This window comes from Aquarana catesbeiana, linkage group LG08 (genome assembly GCF_042186555.1).
Source record: "Aquarana catesbeiana isolate 2022-GZ linkage group LG08, ASM4218655v1, whole genome shotgun sequence".
Taxonomy (NCBI): domain Eukaryota; kingdom Metazoa; phylum Chordata; class Amphibia; order Anura; family Ranidae; genus Aquarana; species Aquarana catesbeiana.
The window spans coordinates 75,498,707-75,519,328 of record NC_133331.1 but is presented as its reverse complement, the minus strand read 5'-3'; the positions used below and the strand labels follow the sequence as shown (position 1 = coordinate 75,519,328).

Sequence of the window (20,622 nt, the reverse complement as noted above, 5' to 3'; positions counted from 1 at the left end):
ATATCAAACCATATATAATATTAACAAAACATTGCATCAGTGTTGTGAATTTTGACATTTTTTTAAGATATACTGTATACAGACTAAGAGAGCAGGGTGTCACCCCTACATGCACCCCTGTAATGACGCTGGAGAATTTTTTCCCCTAATGAGGTCGAACATCTCGAGAAGTGTCCTTTGGTATGAATATGCTTGCATATGCTCAATCTTTTATAAACAACAGGCCTTATGTTCACAACTGCTTCCTTAATTAGGGTTCACCATAATGTGCTCCAATCATCCACATACATTAGTGATAATCCCCTCTTCCAATGTGCCCTCACCTTGGGGATAAGACCAACCAATGGTCTATATGCACTTTTGTTCCTCTCTGGGGATCTGTTTTAGGTTGTTTCGCTCCCTTGCTGGCACTCTTGAGATTAGAATCCTCCTTCTCTTACACTTATCTCCATACACCCAAATCATAAAGAGAGAAAGCTGGACATAGTGCTTTATCTTTTAAAAACAACCGGTTTATTAAACACTAAGTATAGACAAAAAAATTCCTGGTGTATAGAGTGCACCAAACTATAAAAAGCATTCAGTCCTTACAGTGCGTGTACAAGACAGACAGTATTTCCACTGTGTGCTCATAATGTGCGCTTTAGCATGACAGATTGGCCCCTCCTATACGTGTCACGCCACATGGTCACGTGGCTTCCTCAAGGGGATAATAGGGGAGGGGCCAATTTGTCGGCCAGCTTTCTCGCTTTATGATTTGGGTGTATGGAGATAAGTGTAAGAGAAGGAGGATTCTAATCTCAAGGTTGCCGACAAAGGAGTGAAACACCATAAAACAGATCCCCAGAGGGACAAAAGCACATATAGACCATTGGTTGGTCTTATCCCCCAGGTGAAGGCACATCGGAAGAGGGGATTATCACGAATGCATGTGGATGATTGGAGTACATAGTGGTGAACACTAATTAAGGAAGCAGTTATTTGGATATGGGAACATAAGCCTGTTTTTTATGAAAGACACTTTATGGACTGATGCATTGTTTGTTTTGTTATATTATTGTTATATATGGTTTGATTTTGAAAATTGCTATGCAAGCAGATTTAGAGGGAGCTGTTGGCTTCTGTTGCTGTCAATCAAATCCTACGATTTAAAAAAGGGAGCTATTGGCTCCTGCTGCTGTCAATCAAATTCTATGATGAAGGGAGGCAGGGGGGGTCTGCCAATGGACACTGGCAGCGGGGCTTAGGAGCAAGCCCACGTGAGTACCCCATCCTTAGCAAGTGGCTTACTAGGGGGGTACTCAAAAAAGGTGGAAAAGCCAGGAGCGCTAGTAGGAGACCCCATAAGAGGAAGATGGAGGCTGCTCTGTGCAGAATCATTGCACAGAGCAGGTAAGTATAATATAGTCTCCAGCCCCCCCCCTCCAAATGGCTCCTTTACTGAATCATTAGTAAAGATTTTTACTAAACCTGTACATGTCTTTTTTACTTTGACTCCAGAGATCTATGAATGGAGCGACTACAAGCCCCCATCTGCCACCACAGCAGAGGGACCGATAGATTAAATGGAACAGAAGTGCAGTGTCATTATCCACTAATACTTCCTCAAGCTTTGTAACTGAAGGGCCGCAACTTGGTACAGGAGCTGCAGCTGAAGAGAGTTTGCAGAAGCCCAAGCATTGCTACAATCCTCTAATCATAGTTGCAATGCTTGGCAGGTTCAAATGCAAAAGGTTGCGAAATGCACTTTTTTTTAAATGAACGTGAGTCGATTTTTTATTTATTTTTTTGCAAATGGTGAAATGTGTCATTAAATGGACCAGTAACACAGTCCTAGGAGGCAACCAGATATTCTCTTACCTTTGACACAGACAAAGTCGGTTTTGGTGACTTCTTGTTTGATACCTTCAGGCTTAAATAGAAAAAAAAAAAAAAAAAAAAAAAAGTAGTATTTAGACTGTCCTATCAAACTATAACCAGTTTAATGCATAGACATCATGATTGTAGAGTTAGGCAACATTTAATATTAAATAGTATGTAGCTCCATGCATTAGCATAGGTATTCAAGTATTAAATGTTGGCAGTCCATAAAAGTTGTTCACAAAAATAGGAGAGCACAAGATATGACAGAGCAAATGTGGGAAGAGACACACACCAACCAAGAGAGCAAAAAGAATGGCAAATAAATATACAGAAGAGCACATATAGACATGCTACAATATATATTACTTCTTTTCCAGGTTGTAAATTTTAGCATTTTATTTTTTGTTTTTGTCCACTCACCTCCACAGTGAAACTCCGCACTATGGTGTCCTTGCGGTTTGATTCGCTAGGATCAGCAGGTCCCTCACATGATGCGCCAATGTGAATTGTTTGAGCCGTCACAGAGACATTAGCAACACCTGTACAATTGAAGTACATGTTAACACCATTTTCACAGAATACCTTGGCATGGACATTAGTCATGGGCTGCAGTGACCAAAAGGCAGATTTGAGTGAGGAACTGGTGCAAAAACTACAGCAAGGTTTACATATTTAGGCCCATTTATCAAGGAAATGCAGTACTTCCAGATTTCACATTTTATGAGCTGGGAAGTTGGAAGTATGCTATCCATCTTTTTTTATCATAGGCCTTTGTTTTTTGGTTTAGGAGTCCAAAATATACCTGGCCTACTCTTTCCTCCCCAGCAATTCTGACACTGAACTTCTCACATGCTGAAACTTCTGTGAATTTTTTTATGGAAAAATCACTGCTAGTCTGTACAGTACATATGGTTAAAACAGCTCATGATCCATGACGGCAAAACTTCTCATCATGATAATTGTACCCATAGGTCAACTGCTTTTGCAAGACCTGCTTACTACCTTACTCCTTCCAACTTTTAGGCTGTAGGGTATGTTTGAAAGCTTCTCATTACTTGTTAATCACATATGTTAGTATAACATATGTTTATATACCTTAATAATAATTCCCATAGCCCTGTATATTCTGCTTCCTGAGAAAAAGGCATCTGAAAGTTTTTTTCTGTAGTCAACACACGGAGAACAGTGCCACATCATTGGTGCTAGGGGGAGTAATTGTGCCCCATCAGTGGTGTCAATGGCAGGAATTATGCCCCATTGTTGGTGTCAGTTGGAGAAATAGTGCTTTTTATCAGTGGGAAGAATGGTGCTCCAAAGGCGAGCTGCAGTTTGGAGACCACTGCTCTATATCAACAAACTGAACCACAACCCTGGGGCACACCACTTACAGCATTAGACCATTTAGAGAAGGAGTCATATCCCTTTCTTCATGTAACTGGTTTCCTATCCATGTACATATATTGATGTAATTTGTCCCACACCACTGACTCAACTGAATAAGGTGCAAGGTTAATCCCACTACTATCAAGGAATTCCTAGAGAAACCATAAGGTTCTTTGAATCCCTGGTAAATAAAAAATGATTTAGACCATTAAGCAACAACCAACCAAGCATACATGGTCTACTTCTACCCACAGTCATTCTGCATGTAAGCAGAATGACTGGGTAGAGGAATAGTGCCCTACTGGCATGAATTATGCACCAATGTTGGTGTCAGTTGGAGAAATAGTGCCTTTTATCAGTGGGAGGAATAGTGCCTCAAGGTCCAGATAAAGGCTAGCAAAGGTCACATCTAGCCCACAGGCCGCAGTTTGGAGACCACTGCTCTATATCAACAAATTGAACAGCATTGGCACAATACAGAACCCTGAGACACACTGACAGACTCACCCGGGACAGAGGCTTTTGGAGGGGACTGAATGTGAGCCTCTTGCCTACAGATTATGGGCCCTGGCATTTGGGTTACCCTTGAGGTGTTGTTACTTTGGCTTCGGGTCCTTGTCCCCCAGGAAAACACAGACTCTGGGGACCCTGTATTTGCCATATTAGCAATAGTGACTGAGTCATACTGTTGGGACTCAAACTGTGAGGAGATGCTAATATCAACTCCACTCACCTGTCTGATGTCTGCTATAATGTGTTTAATGTAAATTAGTCTAGTCTGGCTTACCACAGCTTCTATTACACACATTGTTGTTTGTTCTAATTAACCCTGTGTTGATGTTTATGGTAATGTGTATTGAATAGTCAATGAGCTAGGAGACGTAAAGTCTTAAACCCAAAGGTCATGTCTCTGAGTCACCTAGTCTGGATAAATTATTTAGTAAACTAGCTCATGTTAATTAGGTTACAGTTGTATTGTTAGAGTATTATGAGCAGGAGGGGGGAACCTCCTCTAACGGTATATAAAGTCTTGTATTCTGGGTCTAATAAAAACAGTCCATGTTAGCATCTAAGCAAGTCTTGTCTTGTTTTATGCTTGGGAGCAGTTGGAATATCTGATATCTGTGTCCAGACTGGGAGGAAGTGGCATTTACAACATTAGACTATTTAGAGAATGTATCTGTCTTCATGTAACCAACTTCCTATCCATGTACATACAGATTGAACAACTCCAACAGACCTAATTTTATGGATTAAAGTTTTATGTTGTATAATATCAAATGTTTCAGTAAATCTAGATAAACTTCATACTATACTATGTTGTACTTATTCAAATTTTAATAAAATGATTCATTATTCTATTACCTATGGATGTAGCATTTATCTTCCAGGAGTAGGAGACTCTTTTCTGTGAACATACGCATTTCACTGATTCCTTGTGAACCGGTTCCGCTGCATAGTCACCTGAAGACTGTAAATCGACACGTACCTAGAGAAGCACAATACAGAGAAGTCAATAGAACATTCTGATTGCAGAAGCACCAAGACAGCCCTTGTGTCTAGGAGGTAATATGCTCAGAATTTGAAAAATACCAATCTTCTCAGATGGCAATTCTGTAGCTGCATGCTAATGAGGGCATGAAAATCATTATCTCGACTGGATTACTAAACTTTTTACACTAGGTCTGACTGTGTGGGGAGGTACAACGTAGAGCCACAGCAGTAAGCACTCAAGAGTCCAGTTGCAGAGAACAACTTCTATTAATGTTGAATCCAGCAAATCACAACCAACCCAGTGGGAAGGCACTTGACTGGGAACTCTCACACTATATAAATAGCAGTGTGTAGTGGAGCAGGTCTCAAATGTGCCAACAGTGTCTATCTGGAGGGGTGAAATATGGCTTGGCTGGTCGTACCCAAATGGGGAAGTTTCAGGGAAGGATGGTGTGTTCCTATCCTTTCCCTACTCATCAGGAATCTCTCCCTGCCACTGTCCCTATCAGCTGGGTGACCTTCCCTACACTACCCACATGCGAGCCAAGCCTGAGAACCAGGGTCTTAAATAGACTCTGCCTGACCCAAGATGGCCACTAGAGTCACATGGGATGGCAGCATCCAACCAGATCGCTCCCCCAGTGATCCAGGAGACCAATCTCGCTGTGGTTCAGTGCCACCTGCAGTGGAGAAAGCCGACTGCACCTGGCTACAACTTAATGTAAGTGAAATAAAAAAACTTGATCAAATGTCTGACTAAACAAGTATACATGCAGTCAAAATGTGCAGTTTCTCTAAGATTTAATTGTGCGTCTTGTGGAAGAACAAACATCTATGTGCATATCACATGCCTACCAAATAACCAAAAATAGAGACAGGAGTCAGTGGTCACCTTGGCACATTTGTCCATGTAGTTAGCGACAGAGCCCACTAGAAGCATGATTTCTCCACGAACGATGGAATCTGGAAGAGAGAGGTCTACAAACATCTTCTGGAAGGAAGTAAAGTTGGCTGGGTATTTTGTCATGCCGAAACCAGTCCCGTTGGAGAGACACACCACATCACTTTTCCACTTGGTGATGGTGCCTGGGACCTCAAGGATTGAAATGGTACCACTTTTTCTGAAAATTGGATTAGAAAATTAAATATACAAGTTTTACTGTATGTAGCAGACATCATCTGGTTATCAGGAACAAAATGGGTGGGGGCAACCTGGTAAAGGATGTAAAATGATCTATCCTGTCCTGATATTCACACAGCTTTGCCACATTAAGCAACCCAGTATACAGGGGGAAGAGGATTTCTCTCTACTGTAGTTCAGTAACAGATCTCCTACACCCCCCTCCCCCCTAAAATGTAGGTGGCAGGTTACACTACACTTAGCTTGAGATCTTGGGGGGGGGGGGGGGGTTAACAAAGTTGGCTCATCAGCAGCTCCACTGCTTCAGCCAACATCACACAATCAGCCAATGACAAATGCCAGTGACTTTTGGTCATGTGCCTAGGCTCTGTAAACACAGAAGAAGCATGTTCTGAGGAACAGGTATTTTTAAATGAATGGGAAAAATAGAATGTGTAGAAGCAGCATTTCTCAGTCGTTTTATAACAGACAAACCCTTGAAATAAATTTCAGCAACCCCAGTTTAAAATTATATTTACATCTCATGAAGTTGTAAATCTCCCAATTATTTATATCATGAGGACCCTGCAAACACCAGTAGTCTGCCGCAGAAGTGCCCCGCAACACCAGTGGTCTGCAGGAAAGGTGTCCCCATGACACTGATGTACACCGTGGTCAGGTAACATGCTGTTAATTGCAGCTCATCAGGTGCTCAGTCATCTAACGAAGAGCAACATTTTTCTAAAAAGGTTTGTACTTTTGAATCTGTGATGATCAAAACTAATAGAAAAATCTCAAAATTGCGAATATGTTTTTTGGTCAGATGGAAAAAGGTCCTTTACATTCGTTGTCAGTCTAGTACACTCATACATTGATGTCATTTGTGCCATACCACTGACCCATCTGAATCAGGCACAAGGTCAATCCCATCAATATCAAGGAACTCCTAGAGAAACCCTAAGGTTTCATGGATCCCTGGTTGAGAAAGATTGATTTAGTGGGCAGACTAGGTGCTTTCTTTGTATTACTGCAAGTTTTCTGACATATTTGCAATAAAAATTATTGGACCAGAGAAAGATTTAGACCATTAGGTAATGACCAACTAAGCATACCTCTACCCAAAGTCATTCTGCACCTCCCAGGTGCTCCCATCTCTGGGATTGTATTGTACACACATTCTTGCAACAGTTTATTATCCTACTCTCAAGGGCACAAAAAAAAAAAAAAAAAAAAGTACACAAACTCACCCCACATATGTGGTCCCAAAAAACCACACTTCTGGAAAGTATGTCCGCATGGTTGTCACTGGGGCTCCACCATTTTCTAGAAAAGAAATATATTCTATATTTGCATACAATTTGTTTGCTTTATGAAAAAAAAAACTGTTGATTTAATTAGCAAGTCAAAATGGATTAAAGAATGAATGAGCCATTTCTCAGCTTGGGGCTTTTGGTGTCCAGACCAGGTGAAAATTTTAATGTGCTCTTAAGATATATACATACCTCCAAACCATCCCAAATTCTGTGGGATTGTCTCCTGGGATTTTAACAAAGTCCCAGAGTCCTGCAGACTCAGGCTGTGTCCTAACATGCTAATCCATGAAGGGATCTTGCGGGCAGTGGTGGTGAAGATTGTACTCTTTGGGCCACAGCCTTGCTCAGGGTGGTTTCCATGATGGTGGGGGAGAGGAGTAGAGCACCTGCACATAGCACCTTAACTTAACTCAGGGCTTTGTAAAAATGCGGGGGGGGGGGGGGGGGGGGGGCAGTGAGCACCAGCAAGATGGGCAATAATGGCTGCATTTATTCTTGTACCTACTGCAGGCAACTTTTAGACAGAAGAACCTGCAGATTGAGGACTCCCTTTCAGGTCCAGTAAGTGAAGGGTCACTTCTCCAGGATATGGTGTGTGGCACTTCTATACTTTGTGTGTAGAGGGTGGAGGCAGCAAGCAGGGATCTCACTAACTGTATGCATGTTGCCAAACAATATATACACAGCAATTCATTCTGTACTCTGCGCTGTGTGTTCCCCATTTCATAACCGCTTCATCCCATACTCTGTCTGCACTATACGTTCTATTCCACACAGCCTCATTCTGTACTCTGCACTATACATTCCTTATTCCACACTGCCTTATTCTGTATTCTGCGCTGTGCACTCCCTATGCCGCGCGCCGGGCGCGCTGTGATCACCGAGTCACTGAGACTCGGCTGATCACCGATCCGAGTAAGGGGTCGGTCCCGGTCCCTTACCATGTGATCAGCTGTCAGCCAATGACAGCTGATCACATGATGTAAACAAAAGATCGGTAATCTTTTTTTTTACTCACGCTGACAGTGCGAGTAGAAAAAAAAGCCGATCACCGGCTCGGATGTCAGGGACATCGGTCCCCAAGTGGAAGAGGCACATCTGCCTCATCAGTGCCACCATAATAGTGCTACCTAACAGTGCCCACAGTGCTACCTAACAGTGCCCACAGTGCCACCTAACAGTGCCCACAGTGCCACCTAACAGTGCCCACAGTGCCACCTATCAATGCCCACCTATAGTGCAAATCAGTGGCACCTGGCAGTGCTGCCCATCACTGCCACCCATCAGTGCCCATCACTGCCGCCTATCAGTGCCCATCACTGCCGCCTCATCAGCGTACATCAATGAAGGAGAAAAATGAACCGTTTTAAATTTTTTATAACAAAATATAAAAAATGTATTTATTTTTTTTTAAATTCAGTTTTTTACATTTTTTTAACAAAAAGTAAAAACTACAGAGGTGATCAAATACCACCAAAAGAAAGCTCTATTTGTGGTGAAAAAATGATAAAAATCTCATTTGGGTATGACCGCGCAATTGTCATTCAAAGTGCATCAGCGCTGAAAGCTGAAAATTGGTCTGGATAGGAGGGGGGTTTAAGTGCCCTGTAAGCAAGTGGTTAAAATGGGTGAGGAACAGCCAAATTCTGCTACTGTAGGCAGAGTCTTATTATAATTAGGGGGTGGGGCAGCCAAAAAATTGGTGCAGCTTAAATTAAATATTGGGTGTGGCTTAAAGGGGGCGTGGTTCGAGTCTGAGATGCATGAGGGCTGGAGAGAGGAAGAAAGAAATAGGAAGAGAAGGAGAGAGAAGGAAGGAAAGAAAGAGGGATGGAGGGACAGCATGCCAAGATCCTACACCACAATAGCAATATGTGTATTCCAGAAAATGTAACAATCAGCAGATAAAGATACTCCAAACACCTGCTGTTAGCGCTTCAATCATCCCAGCACCATAGTTGGTATAGTGTCAGGATGATTGAAGCGCATTATTTCTATTACATTGCAATATGAAATGAAATAGTTCAACTCACCATAATGCAGAATCAGTGGGGACCCTGAGCGAGTCACTTGCCACATCACCTGCAACCAGATGCCATCATGTGTCCCCAGCAGAGTCCCTCCTTACACCAGGTATTCCTAGCAGAGTCCCTCCTTACATCAGGTGTCCCCAGTGGAGTTCCTAACACCAGGTGTCCCCTTGCAGTGGAGTTCCCCCTTACATCAGGTGTCCCCAGGCAGTGGAATCCCTCTTTACATCAGGTGTCCCCAGGCAGTGGAGTTCCATCTTACATCAGGTGTCCCCAGTAGAGTCCATCTTACATCAGGTGTCCCCAGGCAGTGGCGTCCCTTTTTACATCAGTGTCATCCATGGAGTCCCTTGGCTCTGCCTCTCGTCAGCAGCAGGCCACAGGGCGGAGAGTTGGCGGCAGCTCCATTTAGGTCTCTTTCCCATATGGAGAGAGGAGAGGCCTCCGATCCGTGCAGCTAACCAGCTTCAGTGTACAAGAGAATTGTCTACTTGTACACTGAAGAAAGAAAACCAATTTTCTGCACGGATCTGAGGCCCCTCCCCTCTCCACTGAACACAAGGGGAAAGAGAAAGACCTGCTAGCCAGAAAGAGAACTCACAGCAGGGGACACATTTTCGGAGCCAGAGCTGCAGTCTTTGCCAAAAACAGTCCCGATTCCTGGGACAAAAGCAAAATCCTGGGATTTTCATCGGGACGGAGGGTCCAATTATTGGGATTGTCCTGGGAAAAAAAAATCGGGACCGTTGGCAAGTATGCACAGGTCATACACCATGACAAGACTGAGCACAGCAACAAGACACAAGGTAGTTATACTGCATCAGCAAGGTCTCTTTGAGGCAAAGATTTCAAAGCAGACTGGAGTTCCAGTATGTACTGTTCAAGCTCTTTTGAAGCACAAAGAAACGAGCAACATTAAGGGCTGTGATCAGCCAAGGAAACTTAATGCAGCAGATGAAAGACACATCATGCTTACTTCCCTTCCACATCTAAAGATGTCCAGCAGTGCCATCAGCACAGAATTAGTGGAAACCAGTGGGACCCAGGTACACCTATCTACAGCCCAGAGAAGTCTGACCTAAAGTGGTCTTCGTGGAAGAATTGTGGCCAAAAAGCCATACCTCCGACATGGAAACAAGGCTAAGTGACTCAACTATACACAAAAAACATAGGAACTGGGATGCAGAAAAATGGTAGCAGGTGCTCTGGACTGATAGTCAAAATGTGAATTATTTGGCTGTAGCAGGAGCCAGTTTGTGTTCGGGGAAGGGCTAGAGTGCGGTACAATAATGTGTCTGCAGCCAACTGTGAAGCATGGTGGAGGCTCCTTGCACATTTGGGGCTGCAGTTCCGCAAATGAAGTTGAAGATTTGATCGGGATCAATGGTGTCCTTAATGTTGAGAAATACAGGCAGATACTTATCCATCATGCCATATCATCAGGGAGGCGTGCGATTGGCCCCAAATGTATTCTGTAGCAGGACAACGACCCCATACAGAATACATCATTAACCACTTGCTGCCCGCCCTCATATGACAGCGGGACGGTGCAGCTGTTGTTCTGGGCCGCCATCATATGACGGCGCAGCCTTCCAAGCAGCCCAGCCCGTGGGTGCGGACATCGCGCCCGCCGCATCGCTCGGGTCCCGGTGCGCATGCCCGATAACCGAGCAGGACCGTGGATCTGTGTGTGTAAACACACAGATCCATGTCCTGTCAGATGGGAGGAGACCGATGGTGTGTTCCTTGTACAGAGGAACACCGATCGGTCTCCTCCCCTTGTGAATCCCCTCCCCCCACAGTTAGAATCATTTCCTAGCAACACATTAACCACTACAGCACCCCCTCCTGGTTAACCCCTTCATTGCCAGTCACATTTATACAGTAATCAATGCATTTTTATAGCACGGATCGCTGTATAAATGTGAATGGTCCCAAAAATGTGTCAAAATTGTCTGATGTGTCCGCCGCAATATCGCAGTCACGATAAAAAAAAAAAAAAAAAAAAAAAAAAAAAAAAAAAAATCGCAGATCGCCGCCATTACTAGTAAAAAAAAAAAATAATAAAAATGCTATAAATCTATCCCCTTATTTTGTAGACGCTATAACTTTTGCGCAAACCAATAAACATACGCTTATTGCGATATTTTTTACCAAAAATATGTAGAAGAATACGTATCGGCCTAAAATGAGGAAAAAATTTTGTTTAAAAAAAAAAATAAATTTGGATACTTATTATAGCAAAAAGTAAAAAATATTGTGTTTTTTCAAACTTGTCACTTTTGTTTTGTTTATAACACAAGAAATAAAAAACGCAGGGGTGATCAAATACCACCAAAAGAAAGCTCTATTAGTGGAGAAAAAAAAAATGATAAAAATGTCATTTGGGTAAAGTGTAGTATGACCGCGCAATTGTTATTCAAAGTGCAACAGCGCTGAAAGCTGAAAATTGGCTTGGGCAGGAAGGGGGTGAAAATGCCCAGTAAGGAAGTAGTTAAAAAGATAACTTTGGTGTAAAAAAGAACAAGGAGTCCTGGAAGTGATGGTTTGGCCCCCACAGAGCACTGATAATCATGGAGTCTGTCTGGGATTGCATGAAGAGACAGAAGGATTTGAGGTAGCCAACATCCACAGAATATCTGCGCTTCGTTCTCCAGGATGTTTGGAACAAACCTACCTGCAGAGTTCCTTCAAAAACTGTGTGCAAGTATACCTGGAAGACTTGAAGTTGTTTTGAGGGCAAAGGGTGGTCAGTCACCCCAAATATTGATTTGGATTTCTATTCTGTTCACTTGCTTTCCATTATGTTAATTGATGTGTGTGTGTGTGTTTTTCTATAATATGTAACAACCTTATTGCATTATAATAAAAAGGTTGAACTATGGCTACTTTACCTATTTTATTATACAACCCTGATTTTTTTTTTTTTTTTTTTAATTTCTAGTCTAATGCAAAAAAAAGAAAAAAAAAATTATAAAAATAAAAAAAAAAAAATAAAAAAAAAAAAACACCACACCTGTATCATTTTACAGCAGCCTTGCAGTGAGGCAGCCTCCTAACAGGACAGCTGTAAAACCACAGTGCAAGAAGAACAAAACCAAATCAAGGAAAAGAAAGGAGAAAGTATAGTTTGCGCTTTCAGTCTTTTTAAAAATACTTAAACTAGTAAGTAAAAAAAAAAAAAAAAAAAAAAAAAAAAAAAAAAAAAAAAAAGGAGATTTTTGGCAATATCAACTTCCTAAAATGTTTATACATTTTCATAACATATGTATTACATGATATATATTACTCTCTGTAGTTTTTATATGGTTTTAGTAGACCAAGGTATCACATTGAACTTTTACCTGATACAGTAGTTGTTCTTTCAGCGGTATCGATTTTGCGTAATGAAAAATCCTCAGCAGCAGCAAATCCCATAGACGGCCGATTGAACCTCATTGGTGGAAAAACATGTGGCCTTGAGCACAGCTGTGGCTGCTGGGAGGGCGTATCAGTGATCACGTGCATACCGATACCCTGATAGGAACAGAAATGTGATGAGAACATGCAATGTGCAGAAGCGCTTTGCAATAATAATAAAAAATAAATAAATTATATTAAATCATATACAGTATATACACACAGTGCCTTTAAAAAGTAATCATACCCCTTGAAGTTTGACATTTTGTCATGTTACAACCAAAAACAAAATGTATTTTAGTGGGATTTTATGTGATTGACCAAAAGAAAAAGTGGCACATAATTGTGAAGTGGAATGAAAATGATAAATGGTTTAACATTTTTTACAAATAAAGATCTGAAAAGTGTGGCGTGCATTTGTATTCAGCCCCCTTTACTCTGATACCCCTAACTAAAATCTAGTGGAACCAAGTGCCTTCAGAAGTCAACTAATTAGTCAAGAGTGTCCACCTGTATGTAATTTACAGTATATTATATACACACACACAAACTTCTCTCTCTCTCATAAATATATATATATATATATCTATCATAAGTTTACATACCCTGGCAGAATTTATGATTTCCTAGACATTTTTCAGAATGTCTGCGTTTACCCTTTTTAAAAGTCATAATGGCAACAGAAACTACCCAAATGACCCTGATCAAAAGTTTACATACCCCAGTTCTTAATACTGTGTATTGCCCCCTTTAACATCAATGACAGCTTGAAGTATTTTGTGGTATTTGTGGATGAGGCTCTTTATCTTCTCAGATGGTAAAGCTGCTCATTCCTCTTGGCAAAAAGCCTCCTGTTCCTGTAAATTCTTTGGCTGTCTTGCATAAGCTGCATGTTTGAGATTTTCCCAGAGTGGATCAATGATATTGAGGTCAGGAGACTGATATGACCACTCCAGAACCTTCAATTTATTCTGCTGTAGCCAATGACAGGTCGCAGGAGCAGTGATTTTAATGATACTTAAAGTGAAACAAAACTGAAAAATTCCTTTTAAATATCGTGCCTGGGGGCTCCCTTAGTCTGCTTGTAAAGTGGCGCATCTCTGCGATGTATTGAACATGCCGTAGCAATGACATTTCTAAAGCAAAATATGGGGATGTGTGAGCTACAAGGGCACAGGAAATTTGGTCAAAATTGATGGCTAGATGAATGCAGTATGTTATCAAAAAATACACGAGGAACATTTGCATTCATCAGCCAGGAAGCTGCGCATGGGATGTACTTGAACATTCCAACATGACAATGATCCAAAACACAAGTACATTCCAACATGACAATGATCCAAAACACAAGTACATTCCAACATGACAATGATCCAAAACACAAGTACATCCCATGCGCAGCTTCCTGGCTGATGAATGCAAATGTTCCTCGTGTATTTTTTGATAACATACTGCATTCATCTAGCCATCAATTTTGACCAAATTTCCTGTGCCCTTGTAGCTCACACATCCCCATATTTTGCTTTAGAAATGTCATTGCTACGGCATGTTCAATACATCGCACAGATGCGCCACTTTACAAGCAGACTAAGGGAGCCCCCAGGCACGATATTTAAAAGGAATTTTTCAGTTTTGTTTCACTTTAAGCATCATTAAAATCACTGCTCCTGCAAAAACAATCTTTTCTTTCTTTTCTTTATTTTTTTTTATTAATACATATCCCCAGGGCAGTATACAGACCCCCATACCCCTTTCATGGCCAATTACTTGCATTTAACCCTTCAAAATGGGCACTTTTGATTTTGCCTGTGCGGCTCCCATAGAATTCAATGGGGTTCTCTGTTCGGAAGTTAAGCTGCAAACTAAACGGCCCATCCCTGGCTAGCTGCCCAGGAACACTGATCTGTATACATTTTTCAGTGTCCAGTGGTTGAAATCATTGATTCAGGATGACAGCCAGACAAGAAAAATAAAATGACGTCCTAATTGTTTTTTATTAATTACTTAATTTTTATATTTGGACTTTAGTTCTGCTTGGCTACCTACAAGGTAAGCTTGCTCCCCAAAGCAATACTTTTAGTACATCTACCTACGATCATATTTTTTCCACATCAAAATTACAACTAAAGGCTCTTAGAAATCTAAACAAACCCAAGGTCCCCCTCCTAGACAAGAGGGAGCGTTTCAGAAAACAAGTGCTGCCAATCCAGAGAGCAGTGGGTAGGACTGGGTGTGGCCAGGTGCTGACTGATAAGCTACAGCTTGTGACTCAGCAGTGACAATGCTGATAGCCACACACCCTGCAACATCTAGTGCAAGCAGGCACCTCCTACCTGGGAGGGGCAACTCTGCTCAGTGCAGCATTGTTGCCACACCATCACAGGAAGCTGAATTAAGTGGACTTCACTTACAGGATCAACAGGTATTTGTGGGACTTTTTCAGGGGACCAAAAGAAGACCAACAGTAGAGATGCCCTTATAGTTAAGTGTTGCATCACATTATTTTGAATAATATGCCATAGTTCTAGGTAAGGTGAATGTATGCCAGTAATGGGTATCCTTTGCCTCTCACAGATCACAGTACCTCTCCCTTCATATGCTTTCTCTCCGGAAGGTCAGAGCCATCTTTGTTCAGGCATAATCGAGGGTCACCATTTACTATGGCATGTACAGTAAATCCTGGTGCCTCTGCAGTTCTTGGCTGAGTTAACAAAATCTCTAAAAGGCTGCAGTAGAGGCAGAGGTGTTTCACCTTAGAGTCACTTAGGTGTTTCACTGCTTACATTTTATAGTCTGAATGATCAGTGGAAACCAAGGAGAAGCCTCCTGCCTGGAGCAGGCAGACAACCAGGGATTAGCAAAATTGATAGTTTTCAAAACTATCGAAAGGTAAAATTGCAGTCCTGACAATAGCTAAATGATCAGCAGGTCCTCCCATGGCAAAAGCTCCACCCAAAAGGGGACACTCTGCTTATTTGCCCCCCCCCCTCTCCTAGATGGGGCGATTTCACCAAAATTAAGTTCACCAACATTCACCCTTGACGGCTTTTCATGAATAAATAGTGGGACTTTTTCAAACTAAATGATACTGTTATATTTTGTGACATGTCATGAATGTGATTTTGCAGAATTGTGAACATTATCAAATGGCCTTCTTTAAAAGCACACATATATTCTTTATATGTTCCACTGCACATGTGTCAAACACAAAGCCCGTGGGCCAAATCCAGCCGCCAGGCCATTTCATGTGGCCCTTGCACCCAGGGCTTTTATTCAGCCAGCCATTCTACCACCTCTGGTTCTCTGAAACTGCACTGAACTCTGTACATAACGCATACCTAACGCCGCATTAAAACACACTGCTGATATTTATTGCTCCTTTAAGATCCTCCCAGTGTTAGTGCAGTTTGGCCAAACCCCCTGCTCGGTGTTTTTAAATGGAGGGGGGGGGGGGGGGCATGGTAGAGTTCCTGCACCTATTCTGAGAATAGCCCTGGACAACATTTTATATAGTCTCACAGTTACAACCAGGCCCTTTGAGGGCACCATCATAATGCTGATGCGGCCTGGGATGAAATTGAGTTGGACACCCCTGTTCTACTGCTTTTGAGAGTGTAGGCTTGTGGATCGCGAGCAGTGAATACTTACACCATAAACCTTACTGACATCTTCTTCCTCAGGGAAGCTAACAGGTTGCCAATAAGTACCATTGACCAGAATCTGTTTATCATTATTAATACAGGGCAGCTGAGGAGGTTCTACATTGAATCCTGCTGCATAGTATCCATTCAGGCTGTTGTACTGAAGAGAGTTATACACCTGTAACAACAATGGGATAGAATTACATTCAGATCAACATTAAAGAGGAGCTGTAGTCTGCACACATAATTTGTAATAAAAACATCTTTGCCATTCTGAAGCTTCCCTCCAACCATTTTGCATATTATTTTATATATACTGTGATTCTGTACTTGCCAAATATGCTGCAGAAATCTCCCGACGACTAAGTCTGACTGCAGTCATTTTAACTGTGGGCAGCTGAAGCTGCTACCTTTTCACTTAATGGATTTACACAGACACACAAATATACACAGATAGACACACACATGCCTCTGTATTCCTGCTCATTTCTCCTCTGTGGAGTCTGTTATCTCCGCCCTCATCCAGCTCTGCAATTCTGATTGGCCCTCCTATGACTCATTCCCTCTCCCTTGTTGGCAAACTCTCACAAGCTGTGCATGATGTCGTCATTAGCCTAGGCTAATTACCAGACGAAAAACAGGAAGTGGGCTGTATAAGGTATTTACTGGCAGAATAAAAAATGTTTTACTATCCAAAGTAAAAACAACAAAAGGCAGAAGATTTAATAAATGGAAAGTTGTATGGTCCTGGTATCATCCCAGGTTCTTTTTCCCACCAGTGTAACCGCAGTCAGATGCACAACAGTATCCAAACTTCTGGCTAAGTGAATAGTCTAACGGTTTCCTTTTTCTTAGTTTATTGCTGGATAACTTAGATAGGGCAGAGGGAGCTGTGGGGTACTCCAGAATGTCGAATAAGAGAAATCCCTTTCTTCTGCAGCTATTCCTTAGAAAAGTCCATTAGCATTAGTTCTGGGAATGGACAGCACTGGGACTTCATAAGCAATGTTCCAGGGCAGGCAAGCCTCAGTATCTGTGCAACTGGGGGGGGTTAACATCTGCAATCACCCAGATCCTGCCCTCAGGTCTATACTCACAAGTCCTTGGGTACTCAAATGCCTCCCTCAGATCCAGGCAGTTACTTAGTGGATTCTCCAGACTGGATCCTAGATGAAGTACCCCTTCTTTAGTTTGAAGAGTCTCTCAGAAGTAAGGCCCCCAACCATAGCTTAGCTGGGGCCTTGCTAAGTTATTGATATAGGTGCTGGGATGCCCGAGAGGGTAGTAGCCCTACAGGCTGGGTGCTCCTCCTGGACAGGAACACTCACTGACCCAGACTATTTTCTCTTCAGTCACCTTCTGAGCACGCCTCCCCAAGAATTGGCTGGGACCATAAATATTCAGACTGTTCACGTATACTGCTCCACTCCTATGTTCTGGGGCTTTCCAGAAAGCAGGTAGAAGCAATTAAGCCTGCAGCCTGTGGGATCCTGATCAGTCCAGAACATTCAGCAACAGCTCCACTGATTACAGAGGAGCTCAAAGAAAAAACTAAATTTTCCTTACAGCCTAGCACCAAACTAGAAGGGTGCTACATATGCATAGCAAAGAATCCCTTGGAGAGGTTGGGGGACCCTTGTTTCAGCTCCACGTACACCTCCTATGTCTAAGTTACCCTGTGTCCATTAGGGGCACAGGGTGACTGAGAAAATGTGGCTTGGACTACTTAAAATGTAACAGTAATATTTATCCACAATATCATATCTATATCTATCTATCTCTATATCTATATCCAACTATTCATGTTTTTTTATTCTGAACTCAACATGTTAATTAAAAAAAAATGATCACAGGCTTCTAGAACTGGGTAGGAGCCGGACAGCCTACTCCTACTATATTTTTTTGCCTACTAGGCTGAGGAGGGGGGAGATCACTGTTTGTGTTGTTAATTGTAATTTGCTTCTACTTTTGTGTAAAGGTGTCCTGTGTTTATATTTATGATAACGTTGATTGTGTCTTCTGAGCTAAAAGACGGCAAGTCTGTCCTGAAAGGTCATGCCTCCGAGTCACCTAGGCTGTCTAAACGATTAATTAGTTCATGTTAATTAGATTTCTGGTTACAGTTTGTATTGTCATCCTGGTGTATACATTTGTGTGAGATCTCAAACAGTTCATGTTAAGAAACCAAAACGAGTATTGCCTTGTTTGTGGTTGTCAGCGGTTGGAATATCTGATATCTATATTCAGACTGGAAGAAAGTGGTATATGACAAAGCACTTGAGCGGAGTGTGGGACGTTTTGTTAGAACGACCATCAGTTTATTTGCCGTCTTTGTCCCATTGGGGAGATTTCCCTTTACTTCCTGTGCTGGAGAGATTACCCTGTACTTCCTGTCCTACACTATCCAAAAATAAACGAAGTTTTTTCCACGCATACACTTTTAAGGCTCTTCACATTTGCTACCAGGTTTGCGCTGCAGCCTTTTTTGCCAGATCTCCTTCTAACCCCACCCCCTTAACATGGGTCTTCAATTTTCCCCATTTACTGACCCCAGCAACAATTGCTAAGATTAGTTAAGAGGGACCTGTATGTTTTATACACTGTCTGAGTACAACCACAACCATTTGTGGGCTCACCCAGAAGGTTCCAGGTCATGCACACTGCAGCTCACAGCAGGCCCAGGAAATGATTTGTTGGAAAATCCTCTCTGCACACATAACTCATGTAAAGTGGACTGTGGATAACAAAAACCCCCTTTAGCTTTTGTCATGCCCCTCCATGTATTTTTATGTCTTGTATTAAAATGCATCAGATTATTATTGTTCATTAGTAGGGATGGGCCGAACACCCCCCTGTTCGGTTCACATCTAGAACATGCGAACAGGCAAAAAATTTGTTCGAACACACAAACACCATTAAAGTCTATGGGACACAAACATGAAAAATAAAAGGTGCTAATTTTAAAGGTTAATATGCAAGTTATTGTCATAAAAAGTGTTTGGGGACCCGGGTCCTGCCCCAGGGGACATGTATCAATGCAAAAAAAAGTTTTAAAAACAACCGTTTTTTCGGGAGCAGTGATTTTAATAATGCTTAAAGTGAAACAATAAAAGTGAAATATTCCTTTAAATTTCGTAGCTGGGGGGTGTCTGAAGTATGCCTGTAAAGTAGCGCATGTTTCCCGTGTTTATAACAGTCCGAGAGTAAAATGACATTTCTCAAGGAAAAAAAAGTCAGTTAAAAGTACTAGCGCTAGTGCCGGCTATTAATGAATTGTTGGTCCCAACAATACACATAAAAGTCATTGAAAGTCATTGAAAAAAAAAATGCCTGGGGGTCCCCCAACATTCCATTACCAGGCCCTTCAGGTCTTGTATGGATATTTAGGGGAACTCTGTGCCAAAATAAAAAAAAAAAAAAAAAAAATGGCACGGGGTTCCCCCAAAAATCCACACCAGACCCTTATCCGAGCATGCAACCTGGCAGGCAGCAGGAAAAGAGGGGGGGGATGAGGGAGCGAGAGAACCGTACCAGGCCACATGCCCTCAACATGGGGAGGATGTCCCCATGTTGATGGGGTCAAGGGCCTCATCCCCACAACCCTTGCCTGGTGGTTGTGGGGGTCTGCGGGCGGGGGGGCTTATCGGAAACTGGAAGCCCCCTTTAACAAAGGGGACACCCAGATCCCTCCCACATCCATCCCATGTTGAGGGCATGTGGCCTGGTACAGTTCAGGAGGGAGTGGGCGCTCTCTCGCCCCCCCCTCTTTTCCTGCAGCCTGCCAGGTTGCGTGCTTGGATAAGGGTCTGGTGTGGATTTTTGGGCGAACCCCACGCCATTTTTTTTTAAATTTTGGCACGGAGTGCCCCTTAAAATCCATACCAGACCCTTAGGTCTGGTATGGATTTTGAGGGGGAACCCCACGCTATTTTTTTTTTAAATTTTGGTGCGGAGTTCTCCTTAATATCCATACCAGACCTGAAGGGCCTGGTAATGGAATTTTGGGGGACCCCCACGCATTTTTTTTTCAATGACTTTTATGTGTATTGTCTGGACCGACAATTCATTAATAGTCGGCACTAGCGCTAGTACTTTTAAATGACTTTTTTTTCCTTTAAAAATGTCATTTTGCTCTTGGACTGTTATAAACACAGGAAACATGCGCCCCTTTACAGGCATACTATAGACACCCCCAGGTACGAAATTTAAAGGAATATTTCACTTTTATTGTTGTAAGCATTATTAAAATCACTGCTCCTGAAAAAACGTCCGCTGTTAAAACTTTTTTTTGCATTGATTCATGTCCCCTGGGGCAGGACCCAGGTCCCCAAACACTTTTTATGACAACAACTTGCATATTAACCTTTAAAATTAGCACT

General features: G+C 42.2%; 1 protein-coding gene across 4 annotated transcripts in view; it reads right to left on the bottom strand.

Annotated features, from left to right (window-relative positions):
* LOC141105851 (ovostatin-like) overlaps positions 1–20,622 on the bottom strand; it is a 164,186-nt gene that overhangs the window by 54,398 nt on the left and 89,166 nt on the right. For all 4 annotated transcript variants that reach the window (XR_012235664.1, XM_073595994.1, XM_073595995.1 and 1 more), the window contains exons 16-22: positions 16,251–16,421; positions 12,548–12,719; positions 7,108–7,183; positions 5,633–5,861; positions 4,612–4,735; positions 2,284–2,402; positions 1,861–1,912 (exon numbers count right to left, since the gene is read on the bottom strand). Coding sequence is in view for 3 of the 4 variants with exons in the window: in XM_073595994.1 (XP_073452095.1) it covers positions 1,861–1,912; positions 2,284–2,402; positions 4,612–4,735; positions 5,633–5,861; positions 7,108–7,183; positions 12,548–12,719; positions 16,251–16,421 (943 nt within the window). In the remaining variant the exon portion in view is untranslated. The remainder of the gene's footprint in view (positions 1–1,860; positions 1,913–2,283; positions 2,403–4,611; positions 4,736–5,632; positions 5,862–7,107; positions 7,184–12,547; positions 12,720–16,250; positions 16,422–20,622) is intronic.